Source organism: Syngnathus floridae, chromosome 1 (assembly GCF_059516105.1).
Source record: "Syngnathus floridae isolate MCC-2025c chromosome 1, RoL_Sflo_1.0, whole genome shotgun sequence".
NCBI lineage: Eukaryota > Metazoa > Chordata > Actinopteri > Syngnathiformes > Syngnathidae > Syngnathus > Syngnathus floridae.
The window spans coordinates 15,148,836-15,162,005 of NC_142413.1; the positions used below are offsets into that span (position 1 = coordinate 15,148,836).

A 13,170-nucleotide genomic window follows, 5' to 3' on the forward strand; every position below is an offset into this window, starting at 1 on the left:
TGTCTCCACAGATTCAGGATTGTTCTCTGTAAAATCAACACTTTTCCTTGAAGATTTTTGAGAGAACTAGTTTCTCATACCTTCCATAGTTTCATTCAATCAAATGGCCAAGAATTATTCAGGCAGTTCATGTTTTTAGCCTGTTGAATTAATTTGGTAAAATAATTGGTCATTTACTAAAAATAAATCATAGAATTGGAAATGAAAATTATTTTATTATTAGAATCTATAACTATTTTGCATATTTTACATTTGTTTTAACTTTTTTTGTTCAACCTTATTCACAAATTACGTGGTCCATCTGTTTTATTTTTCTTTGAAATAAAATCCGGGCACACACACATGCGCACGCACGCACACGTGCGCACGCACACACACGTGCGCACGCACACACACACACACACACACACTCAATAGGGTCTTCTCGTGACTGAGTCTTCCATCCTCTTGAGGAGTTTTTTCCTCGTTAATGCAGGGATTGAGTGTTTTGTGTTATTAGGCTGCTGTGCTCCTCCAGCGAGACAGTTTGAAAGGAGAATTACCCAAAAAGATGAAGTTGTAGAAGAGGGCGAAGAGTGTGCAATGATGGGAGAAAAGACCCCGTTTGAAGTTTTACAAACTTTTGTCGGCATCCATCAAAGAGCTGGCATTCTCCTCCTCTTCTTTTTTTTTTTTTTTGCATCTACTTTGCCTCTCCTCTAGGAATCTTTTTGTGTTTTAATGACATTTACGAGCCAGTTGTTGCAGCACCACCAAAGACTGTGGGGGCACACCCACTCTCTACTAGAGATGAGCAATTTAAATGATGGAGGGGGTCTGTTTTTTTGTGTTTTTTTTTTTGTAAGTGCTACCTGGGTAGCCTTGCCTGCGAACTGAATTCTTGCGATATTTGTGAGTTCACAAAATAAAATCAGAATCTATCTTGTCCGGGATTTTCTCCGAGCCGCGCCACTGGATGACTGGACCAATCACAAAGAAACAATCCCACACAGATTACGGTGGTGCAGTTCCAGATTGATACTGTGGTACTCCTTTGTGTGATTGGCATAATAATCTGTCCCTTGCCAGGGGACCACTAGAGGGCCAGATAGGACAGCACCTCCGAAGCAGCTGTATGACAAATATGCCATTTTAAGTTTTGGCAAAATATGTGCATTTTTCTTTTACTGTAAGAGTCGGAGGAATTTTTTTACGGAGCACATGACAACAATCTCAATCTTGTGTATTTTTCATACAGTATAGCTCACATAACACTGGTCTGGGAGGCTACCAAGAGTAGCAGCAGCAGTGGTGATCGTGTTGAGCAAAGTAGGGTCATGGTGTTGCTGTGATGAGTGCCTGGCTTTTTATTTGACATTGTTGTAATTGTAAAGTGTTGCTGATCAAAGAAAGGTTGTCAGCATGACGCCTTGCACTGCAGCGTGCCAATTGGTCTTTGAAGCTAAAAACGAGCGCCGCGGCGCATTCCCAGAGAGACTCGCGCACACAGTACATGCGCTACACACGCAATCACAGAAGCCGACAGTTGTGCAAACACACACTTGCGTTATGTTGACACTCAAGGGGCTTTGAAATGTGCTTCAGTGTGCATGTTTGTGTTGGAGCCGTGCCCGCCTCGCACCACTCAAAACCTGCTGAATCGTTTGGGACTTTGCACCAGGTGATGTCAAACGTGGCAATGTGTCTGCTGAATGTGCCACATGGACTGATCCGCTGTACTAATTGATATTTGGTGGCTCTGTGACAAAATGCTACCTCCACATTTGAAGGGGTTCCTGCTCTGATTACAGCTTGGCGGGAGTCTCAGAGTCTTCAGTCAAGCTTCTACAGAGCTTGTCAATGAGCTGATCATTTGAATCAGGTGTATTGCAGCAGGATGAACTGCTAAAACAGGCAGAACAGCAGCTCCTTAGGACCGAAAGAGTGAAGGCAATTTGGAAATCTTTTTTTGAGGCATCTTGACGTGACGGACGGCAATCCACCCATATTCTTCCTTCGGTATAACACAGCGAAAAGTGGTCATGGAGTCTTCCAAGAGACCCACGGCAACATTAAAGGCACTGAGGAGATTTCTGACAAGTATTGAATGGTGTTCTACATGTGACAGCAATCTCCCATATTTTTCCTTAAGTAGAGCATAAGCAGGGCATCATTAAAGGGATGTGGGAATTTTTGGTGAGTGCTGGTGGTTAGTTAGGGAGGTTGCCATGAGGCTTAAACCAACACTGAAGGAGAGTGGGCCTGAGGAATGGAGTTGAAAGTGGCGAGCCGAGGGTACGGCGGCGTGTATGTGCTTCAAAGGCAGCATGCGCGCGGCGGCGACGTAAAAGATTGTTTGATTCATCAGAGCACGCCGCTGCCTTGATGTGCACTTGAGTTACACAAGCGGCAGGCAGCTGGCACACATACATGCGCACATGCACACACGCACGCTTACATAAGACAGATGGCATTCTTACAGATGTAGAAATAGAATAGCATGCAATCACTCCAAAACACATTGGTGGGGGGGTTTCGGGGAGGCATTAATTTCTTCAAGGGTACACTTTAATACATTGTAGACATTTTGCGTGTGTATTTGTTAGTCAGTGCTGCTGCTGACAATTATTTCATGTTTGTCTGAGAGATGTTGTGTTTTTGAGGGAGTGGTTTGGTGGATGCTGAAATTAATCTGGGAATCTTTATACATAAGTGTTGCTGTTTTGGTTAGCAATAGAGTTCAAATGAACTTAGCAGTTAATGCTTTTATATCCACTCAACAATAGCATCACCAGGGCTGACATTTGTGGTAGGCTTTCATTTCTTCAAGGGACACTGTTTACATTACATGCATCGGTGGTGGTGCTGCTGTTTTGATCAGTAAACAGTGCTGCAATGGGTTCAGCAGTTAAGTCTTTGATGCCAGTGTGTCAACAATAGCATGTATGAATAAAGATAAGTGCACTTCACGCCGTTTTCTTTTTTTTTTTTTTTAATCGTCCTTACTGCGACCCCCGTGGGGACAAGCGGTATAGAAAATGGTTGGATGGATGACAAAAGGGAGGCATCTCTTTGAGGGCACAGCGCCACTTTGATCCCGGCGAAGAGGATCTATTTTTGGTGCGTGACATGAGTTTTTATAGTGCCGGGTTGTTTGAGGTTGGAGCCAAAGTCTAAATATAAAATCGGGTATCCTTTCACCCCCCTGTGACTTGCACAGTAATTGGCACCAGTGGTACCGATTAACACCAACATCTAAAAAATAAAGCCGTTGCGACCCTCAGCCAGAAAAATTCCGTACATTTTCATAGGACAACGCCCCCAAATACTATTTTAAACACGACCATAAACTATTTTTTAAAAGATTTTAACAACTGATACATCAATCAAGTATGGTGTTCGCCTTCCTTCAAACGAAGGCATCGACTTCTCTTAGCCATGGAAAGAACTCATCTTGTTTGGTTTGGATTTATTACAGTCACCTCCAAAATTGTTGGAACGGCAAGGTCAATTTCTTTGATTTTGTAGTATACTGAAGATATTTGAGTTTCAGTTGAAAGAGGAATATGAGACAAGTTCATGATTTCAGATTTTATTTCATGAGTTAAGGACAATCTTTTAGCATGAGCGAAATATCAATTTCACTTCAAGTGAATAACATTTTATATTTAGTGGCGTAACCCTTACGTGCAAAAACTGCAAGACTTGTAACCCATTAACTTCACCAAATTGTTGCATTCTTCATTTGAAATGTTTTTCCAGGATTTTACTGCAGCCTCTTTTTTTCCTGGGGGTTTCTCACATTGCATTGTGGCCAACTGTAGATTCTGGTTCGGTTATTGCACACTGTCGCAAAATAGTGCAGCAAACTATGGATGGGTTAGCTTGCATGCTTCTTCTTGGGATCTAGTTGTCAATACCATAGATATACATCAGTTAGTGTTTGTGTTTGGCTACGTTCATTATAACTCACTGAATTCTTTAGCAATTTTAACATGGATAGACAGACATGCAGCTATGACACACGCTACATGTGTGATTGTATAATCGGGGCTTTTAACAAAGAAACCATCGCAGTAAAGGCTCTATATGTCTATGTCGAGCATCGATCCATTTCCTGAACTCGTTATTGTGGTGGTCCAATTTCAAATCCTTACTGCCATGTCTGCTAATTTGCACAAAGCTAACCAGAGCTTGTGTCCTCTGCTTCCTCTGGCGGCATCCACCACGGTATCACGGTAAAATGGTAAATGAGCTGTACTTTCTACCTTGGGCGCTTTACACTGCTTCCTCATTCACCTACTGATGACGCAGTATCAGGAGCAACTGGGGGTTCAATGTCTTGCTCAAGGGCACTTTAACATGGTCACAATGGCAGGAGATCTAACCCCCAACCTCTGGCTGGAAGATGATCACTCTACGCCACGCCGCCACCATTATCAAACCCCTTTGATGACTTTCGTTACTGCATGAAAGGCTCCTCCTGCTTCTCACTACTTAAGTAGAAAGAGGGATTTTTTTATGCCTAATTCACACCAGGTCCGGAACGGATACGCTGCGGTGTGTGCGGAAGACCGATGGACGCCGCACGGAATGCAATGCACACCGACTGCGGTCTGTGTGCAAGGGTTTCCAGAAATCAGCACCAGCAAGACCAGAAGATCACGGGGGTTCAAGCTGAAGAGTTGTGTTCACGCGAAAACAACCGTGTAAAAAGAAAGCTATTTGTAAACAATAGCCATCCTTTTGTTCACATAGAAAGCAATGCATTGTGGGTCATTTTTTTTCTATTTTTTCTACATGTATTTGTATATCATATTGAGTCCCAGGCCAGCATGTGGTCCACTTAACCGAAAAAATTATGGGCTGTAGATTTAGACAATCTTTAGAGAATTCAGGTCCTGGTATTGTTTGCCAGTAATGACGTGCATGGGCTAGCAGACCAACACACACCACCTATGAGCCATCCTGAATAGCGGACATGAAGTAATTAATTGCATGACGTTTGTATCCATGTTCGGTGTTCTCTTGGAATGTCTGTTTATTATTATTCTTGTTAAGAATGAATCACCTCTTTAAGGGGCCCTCAACATACCGGAAAACTTGCCAATTTTTGGAAGTACATATATCCTTGTGGAAATGTATTTATTTTGGGAACACCCAACACAACATCCCCAATTACGAAATGACATATAATTGGGTGGACATTTCTCTCAAAACAGGACACTCAAGGACCCTTGACCAAAATTCAACTGGAAGTTAGCCATTTCATTTTGAAGCAGCCATCCAAGGTCAATGTAACCATTCAGGCAAGCCACAAAAGCACACCAACTTTCAGCGATTGACATGTAACGGGTGTACATCCATCATAACAGGTTATCCCCCAAAAAAATCCTCTAGCACTGGTCTCTGAAACTGAACAGGAAGTCAGCCATCCACAAGAATTTGAAAAATTATCCACCGACTTTAGTTTCGCCAGTTTACTACAAGAAATTGGGTGGCTATGTCTATCATGAACGAAAAAGTTTCAAGGACCCATGCAAGCATGAGCACAAAGTCGACCATATTGGCTTGAAAGAAGCCATTTTGTACTTTGGGGAACTTCGATGCAGAAATTTACCAAAGAGACCCAACTGGAGCCCCAACTTTTCAACTCATTTCTGCCGAGAATGGCATCAAAGTTTGATGATCATTCAAGTGGGTGCAAGGAATTTTACTTGGATTGAGAGTGCTTTTGATTTGGAATCATGTCCAACCAGACTTGGTTGAGGTTTGGAAGCAGACTCGACGACCACAATTACAGCTCACCTATGTGCCTTTTGTTTTCCCTCTATTCTTTGACGCATTCCACAAATGTGATTACACCCACATTACACTAGGGTGGTTACACACAACTCCTGCACACACGCACTTGCAAATATTATCGCTACGTCTTGGCCACAGCGTAAACGAGCCAAAGTTGGCTGCAGCGAGTCAAACGAGACGGGTGAATAAGTGATGGAAAACAGATCCGGAGTCTGCCATAAAAGCACTGCTCGTTAATCACACGTGTATTTGCACAATCTCATACGGACGGGAGATTAAAAAGGTTTGTTGCATGGAAACAATGCAAGTCCTTCTTTCTTCACACTTTTTTTTTTCAGGAGAAACCACTGAAACACGAGAACTCAGGAACAGACTCGGATATTTTATACTTCCCTGAGTGGGAATATTTTTCTTTTCATGCCTTGTTACGGGTAGACCGGGGTCAGCCGCAGGAAAGCAGATTGCGATTTACAGTGTAGTTTTACTTGAACTAATCTTTTTTTATTTCTTAAAACCATCTTATTTGACGCCTTGCTTTTAAATTTGGAGTCAGCTTACATCTGGGTAATCATTTTCCATTGGGGCAGATTTGAGCATATTCCCTTGTAGAAGTGGTATTTGATCATAATGCCTTCTTCAAACTAAATTGAATTTCAGGCATGGCTCCTTGAGACTTTCATCCGTGTCCTGTTATGATAGGCATGTCCACCCAATTACAAGTCGAGGACAAATTGTTCAAATTTGTGGGAATGGTCAGATATATGTACCCTAAAATGAGTGTTTTGTAGCAAACTGCTCAATATTTACTTTTGTTGAACCAATATGGTGGTCCTCCTGTTCAATTCTGGTCATAGGTCCTTGAGACATTTTCATGGGTCTTGTCACACCCAATTTTGTGTTGATTGGAGAAACTGGTGTCTGGCACTATTTTTTCCCTAACTTTCCAGGGTATGTTGAGGCACCCAAAACGGGGAAGGTGTTGAACTTGCCATCAAGAGGGGAAACCATTGAGAATTTGGAGGCAGCACGGTGGGAATTTGAGATCTTATGCCTCACACAGTCTTGCTGGCACTTGATGCTGTGTCGATGATGTCATAGTATATGCTTGCACGCATACACACACACACACACACACACACACACACACACATACACACACACACACACAGGTGGAAGTAATTAGTGCATTGAGTCCGTTCATGGCACCCGATTAAACCTTGGTACAACTGGCTTCAGGAAATACAAAACTCTGCTGCTTCAAGTTCAACACATGCACACACACACACAAAGTGCACGTGCACACACTTGAACACACACTGTGCATTTCTTCCAGCGCATATTGTTTAGTCTGCAGGAGATATGCTCACACATAAGAAAAAGGCGTGGAGATTGATTAGATGAGGACTTATAGGATCATGTTTAGGTGGGCTCACCTGAGAACACACATGCACACTCACAGACACACATTCACATGCACACACCCACTTGCCAGCAGAGCAGTTTTGCGTTGTAAGAGCTTTTGTGCAGGAGGAAAAGCGGCCAATGTCTGACTACTCAGCACCACTTTGTCGTCTTCTTGATGACATTGCACTTTTCTCTACTCCTACATGCCCAACTTGTTTTTCATCAGGGTCTGAGCACATAGGTGTGAAAGCTTTCTCGAACTTGCTAAATTTCTTTGTCATTATTATTTATTACAGCTAACGGATAACACTGTAAACATTTGTGTACTTTTCTTCTGGTTCAGACTGATTTTTTAATTTATTTTCTTAATTCTTATTATTTATTTTTCTATCTATCTATCTATCTATCTATCTATCTATCTATCTATCTATCTATCTATCTATCTATCTATCTATCTATCTATCTATCTATCTATCTATTTGTATGTCTCCATCCATCCATGAGATTAATTTAGTTAATAATGACACTTCAAAAGAAAAATGCAAAATGTGTAGCTGGTGTATACTAGATATGAGAGAGAGAGAGAGAGAGAGAGAGAGAGAGAGAGAGAGAGAGAGAGAGAGAGAGAATGGAAGTGTACGGATTTTAAGAATTGAAAAAAATTATGCACTTCCTGCAGTCTAGTGGTTCTGTGCAAGGGCCACTAATTCACGTCATGGTGTCAGCCTTTGGCTCCTACGCAGTGACCGCCACACACACACATGCACACATGTATGCATGTCCACACACATACACACATGCACGCAGTCACACACTCGCACGCACGCACATACACACACACACACACACACACACACACACACATGCAGCGGTTGTGTCACATTCTATCCAGTGTCTATATTAAATCCTCGAAGGACATGACCCTTTAGGAAAATACGGACCCCTTGAACGGACACACACACACACACACACACACACACACACACACACACACACACATATATACACATTGGACAGTCGGTATTCATGTTTCCAGGCAAGCAAACAGCTGCTGGACACATTCTGTCTGTGTGTTTCTAGTGGCTGATGAGTCCTTAACTGCAACCTTCTTTCCTTTCCTGTGGATTTATTATGTTTTTTTTAGTATAGAAATGACATATTTGTAATTAAGTCTTTATTTTTGTAACAGTTTAAAAGTGTTATTCTTGTTATTTTTGAAAAGATAAAATTGGGTTATTATCACTTATGTATCAGTGTTTTGTTTTCTTTTAATCATGCTTTTTTTGTAATCAATGATGCCTCTATTGTATCTTCTTTCCTGTATTTATTTATTTATTTATTTTAAGTATTGAAAATATTATTGGTAATTATGTAAATATATTTCTGTCAAGATGCTTCCTTCTGCAATATATTTTTCCAATTCATTTAAGCTTATTTTTTTTCTATTAATATTCAAAAGTTAATAGCTATTTCAAAAAATATTTTTTGTTTGTTAGAAAAAAATCATTTAATATTTTACATTAACCATGCCTTTTGAAACTAGTGATTAATCAACTACAGGCTATTTCATTAATTTATTTGTTCATTAGTTGATGTAGGATACTATGTATAATATATTTCTAAAATACTGTGGATTTTTTTTTCTGGATATTTCATGAAATTTGTGATAATAAATATGCAATTAATAATTTTTGTATGATCCAACTTCAACTGCCTTTACACCTAATTTGATTTTTGTTTGATTCAAAAATAGTATTCAAATAAATTTTCTATTTAGGTTACAATCGATGAACCAAGATCTTTATTGATTGTCATCAAAATGCATTTATTTAACCAACAATTGTGTATTCATTCTTATGATTTTTTTTCCCCTGTCATTATAGATGATTCCCGAGCCGGGCCAGTCAACTCAGAACACCTTCCAGAGCTGGCCGGAAAACTGGGTAATGCCAATAAAAGAAGATATCACTTAATTATCTTGAACATAACTTTGCTTTCTGTATATTTCTGTTTTTAATCATTTCATCTTCAAATTTCTTTACATCTCTCATTTGATTAAGAACTGTGTCCCAAACTTTTTGTGTTTGTTTGTTTCTTCAACTTGTTAAATTAGCAGCCAAATACGTATATAATATTGACTATGTATGTTTGAAAGTATGTGAAATTTTCACACAACAAATTTTAAAAGGTGAGGTCAATGGTTATAATCACACCAAGATCAAATACTCCAAAGTCTCTTTATTATCCGGCTGCTTTTCTTCAATCGTCTCCAAACTTGACAGGTGGTCCAAGTAGCTCACTTGCTCGGCTGATTCGTTTTTGACGCTCATTGCCTGTGACTTTAATAAGATCGACCAAGATTAAAGTTCAACAGTGAGATATCTAAAAATATATTTACAGCAATCGAGTCATACGTCACAGGCCTATCTATACGTGTATTTACTGAACGCCATATGCATTCTTACGATGATGTAATCACTAGAAAACATGTTTTATTTCTGACCTCGCCGTGAACCTCCTTCCCATCTGTTCCCTGCTCACCTCCCCTTTGATTTAATTCATGTTCTGCAACGTCAGTCCTTTGCTCTTTACTTTGTTTTTTGCATTTGAATCGCTCAGAGCTCCTTTTGCATGTTTTTCCTCTTGGATTTATGTCCGAACGTCCAGTTCCTCCTCCTCCTCCCGTCTGGTTAAGATCGTTTCGGGCCGTCCGGTAGCGTTCCTCCACTGGCCGACAGGGACAAAAGAGGCCAGACTTGAAAGCCTTTTCGGGAATGTTTGTTGTGCGATCCCGCCCAGCGGAGAACCATTTATAACAATGTGTCACATAACTCTTCCCTCCTGCTTGTTTACACGGCGCTGCAATAACAAATAGTTTTCATATGAGGCTGCAAAAGCAAAGGAATTCTTTCTCAACTGCGGGCACCACTTCACGGCTGAATTTCATGCGTTTTGTGTTTGTGGTGTTGTTTATTTCCATTTCGGTGTCGTAATCACAGTTTTCAGTTTGGTTCGATACATTTGGAGTTTTGATCAGTAAAACGTGAAAGAAAGAACACATGAAGGAGTCTCGCTGAATAATTAATAAACATTATTATTTCTTTTGGTAATATTATTGACATATTTTTACGAATCAGAAATGTCTCTTTCAATCCTGTTTTTTGTGCCGAGGAGAGTTCTCCCACTGGGGACTCTCTCATTCTGCTGAGGGGCTTCAGTGCTCATGTGAGCAATGACCAGAGTGTGACAGAACATGAGTTGTTAGTGTTTTTCGTTATTAGACTTCCATTTGAAAGACCTCGCCGTCATCACCCTAAAAAACACAATTGATTTGGATTTCATGTGATTATTTCATCTACTACTTGGCTCACCCTTCCTTGCCTGTGTTTGCCCCACAGTACGTCCTCGCTTCACACAGCCAGCCAAGATGAGGAAGCGCGTCATCGCCCGGCCGGTGGGCAGCTCAGTGCGCCTTAAGTGCACAGCCAGTGGCAACCCTCGGCCCGAAATTGTGTGGCTAAAGGATGGACGCCCACTCGCACAGGCCGATGACGAAAATGGAGGTGCGGAGGAGGACAGGAAAAAGAAATGGACTCTGACTTTAAAGAGCCTGACGCCAGAACACAGCGGCAAGTACACGTGTCACGTGTCCAACCGAGCAGGACACATCAACGCCACCTACAAAGTGGAAGTCATACGTGAGTCCTATAGTCACAAAAATCAATGAAAACACTATATAGTAGCCTGGCCTGGACATAATTTCTTTGTTAATTCTTGCCATAGAATGTCATTGCAATCGACGTATAGCAGCAATACTAGGTACTAAGTGAATGGGAATAGCAGCTCGTAGAGTCAGCGGATTGTATGTAGCAGCAGAAAATGATAAGTGGTGTGTTCATCATGAACCAAGAACTACTATGAGAGAATACATCTGTACATCCGTCTCCAAATGGTTTATATTAAAGCAGTTGAAACAGCAATGTTATTGTTGCATGTGTGTTTGGACAGAACGCACCAACTCCAAGCCCATCCTGACGGGCACTCACCCAGTCAACACGACAGTGGACTACGGCAGCAGCACGTCCTTCCAATGCAAAGTGCGCAGCGATGTCAAGCCCGTCATCCAGTGGCTCAAGCGGGTGGAGGCCGGTGACGAGAGCAAGTTCAACTCCACGCTCGAGGTATGGCGTTACATCAGGGCGTGTGCCCCAGATCCCTTGCAGTGGAGGGGTGACGTCACAGCAATCTAAGTCGAGGTTTTGTATGGGGGACATTTAGGAAGCATATTAAAGCACGCTTAAGTAGTGTAGATAGTAATTGATAGTAATTATAGTGAAAAAAGAAAAAAATATTCACACATGATATTCAAGAGCATTTTATTTTATAAATTCTAAAACCATAGTAACTGTATGTTAATTATATAGTGTAACTATATGAAGTATGTTAATTATATAGTGTAACTATATGAAATAAGATAAAAAAATAAATATGCTAATTAATAACCATTCATTAACTCACGAATAATATTTTATTAAAAAAATAAAGTTGAAGGAAATAAAACTTAAACAATGAATGAATAGTTAGGCAACAAATAAAATAACATTTAGAACAATTAGCACCGATTCTCCCATTGACCTAAGTGAGTCATTGAGGCACCTGCATAAATTGTTTTATTTTGAAGCAGATTCAATAGAACATGAATAAAAACGGATTTAAAAAAAATGCAATACAAAATTTACTGATAATAAATATGAAAAAATAATGAAAGAAATATACAAAAACAAACAAACAAAATTAACTTAACATAATAAAAAAGTACAGTTTTGTTTTTTGCTTGTAACTCCTTCATTTTCATGTTTTAGTCATGTACATGAACATTTATTAAAAAAATGGCGATCCTACAGTTTAAAAACTCGACGTCATAAAGAAAAACTATGAACAGTCTTTGATTCTTAATTACAAACAAAATTGTATTCCCCTGTGTTATTACAAAATATTACAATGAAGTGACATGTACAGTAAATGATAGAATGACCTGAAATTGCCTTTTAATTACTCTCCAGGGATAAATTAAGTGATGGATTGATTAAATATCTGAACAACATGCTTATTGTGGTCATCGGCCACATCTTTTCCCCTTGACTTTATCTTGAGGTCAGAACTGGACATTTCTTACTTGCATCACTCAAAGTGACATCACCAGCTACTGGAAAGGTGTAGTCTTATGTCTATTTTGCAGTGCATTGCTTCACGAATGTTGTGCTGTTATCAAAGAAAAAAATGCCTTGATATGACCACGTATGGTTTAGAAGGGCTAAATGTATTCAATCCTGCTTGTGTGCTGTCATTCAGGTGGGGGACCACCGCTATGTGGTCTTGCCCACTGGGGACGTTTGGTCGCGGCCTGACGGCTCATACCTCAACAAGCTCCTGATCACTCGCGCCAAGAAGGAGGATGCCGGCATGTATATCTGCCTGGGTGCTAACACCATGGGATACAGCTTTAGGAGCGCCTACCTTACTGTGCTGCCAGGTGAGATCCTGCCTTTTTCCATAAAGTTATGTCCATTGTTCTATGCCCATGCCTGAAAATACACAGGATGGTTAGACAGTTTGCTTTGAAGATGCCGTTGTAGGACATTTTGACCATTCATTATAAATGAATGACAGTGACAGTTTCACTTAGCAAAATACAATATCGCAGACACATGTATCATAAGTAGAGCCACAATAAAAGTCTCAGGACGCCATGTTCGCAAAAACATAGGAAACCTTAGTTTCCATGCCCATTTTAGGGTAATTTTGCTAATTAAATCAAGACAAAACATTTTAGCCCAAGGCAATTAATTTCACTTAACAGCATCAAAATGGGTAGATATTTCTATCACAAGCAAACCCATAAAAACATTCAAAAGGCTATGCTCGAAAAGACGTAGAAAGTCTGCCGTCTCGATTCATTTTTGGGTCATCTCTTCATTCATG

The 13,170-nt window shown here is 40.4% G+C and overlaps 1 protein-coding gene across 1 annotated transcript in view; it reads left to right on the forward strand.

The window, feature by feature from the left end:
• fgfrl1a (fibroblast growth factor receptor like 1a) overlaps nt 1-13,170 on the forward strand; it is a 36,447-nt gene that overhangs the window by 20,860 nt on the left and 2,417 nt on the right. Inside the window, exons 4-7 of the mRNA XM_088375614.1 lie at nt 9,072-9,131; nt 10,587-10,886; nt 11,197-11,369; nt 12,541-12,721. Coding sequence (XP_088231740.1) covers nt 9,072-9,131; nt 10,587-10,886; nt 11,197-11,369; nt 12,541-12,721 — 714 coding nt within the window. The remainder of the gene's footprint in view (nt 1-9,071; nt 9,132-10,586; nt 10,887-11,196; nt 11,370-12,540; nt 12,722-13,170) is intronic.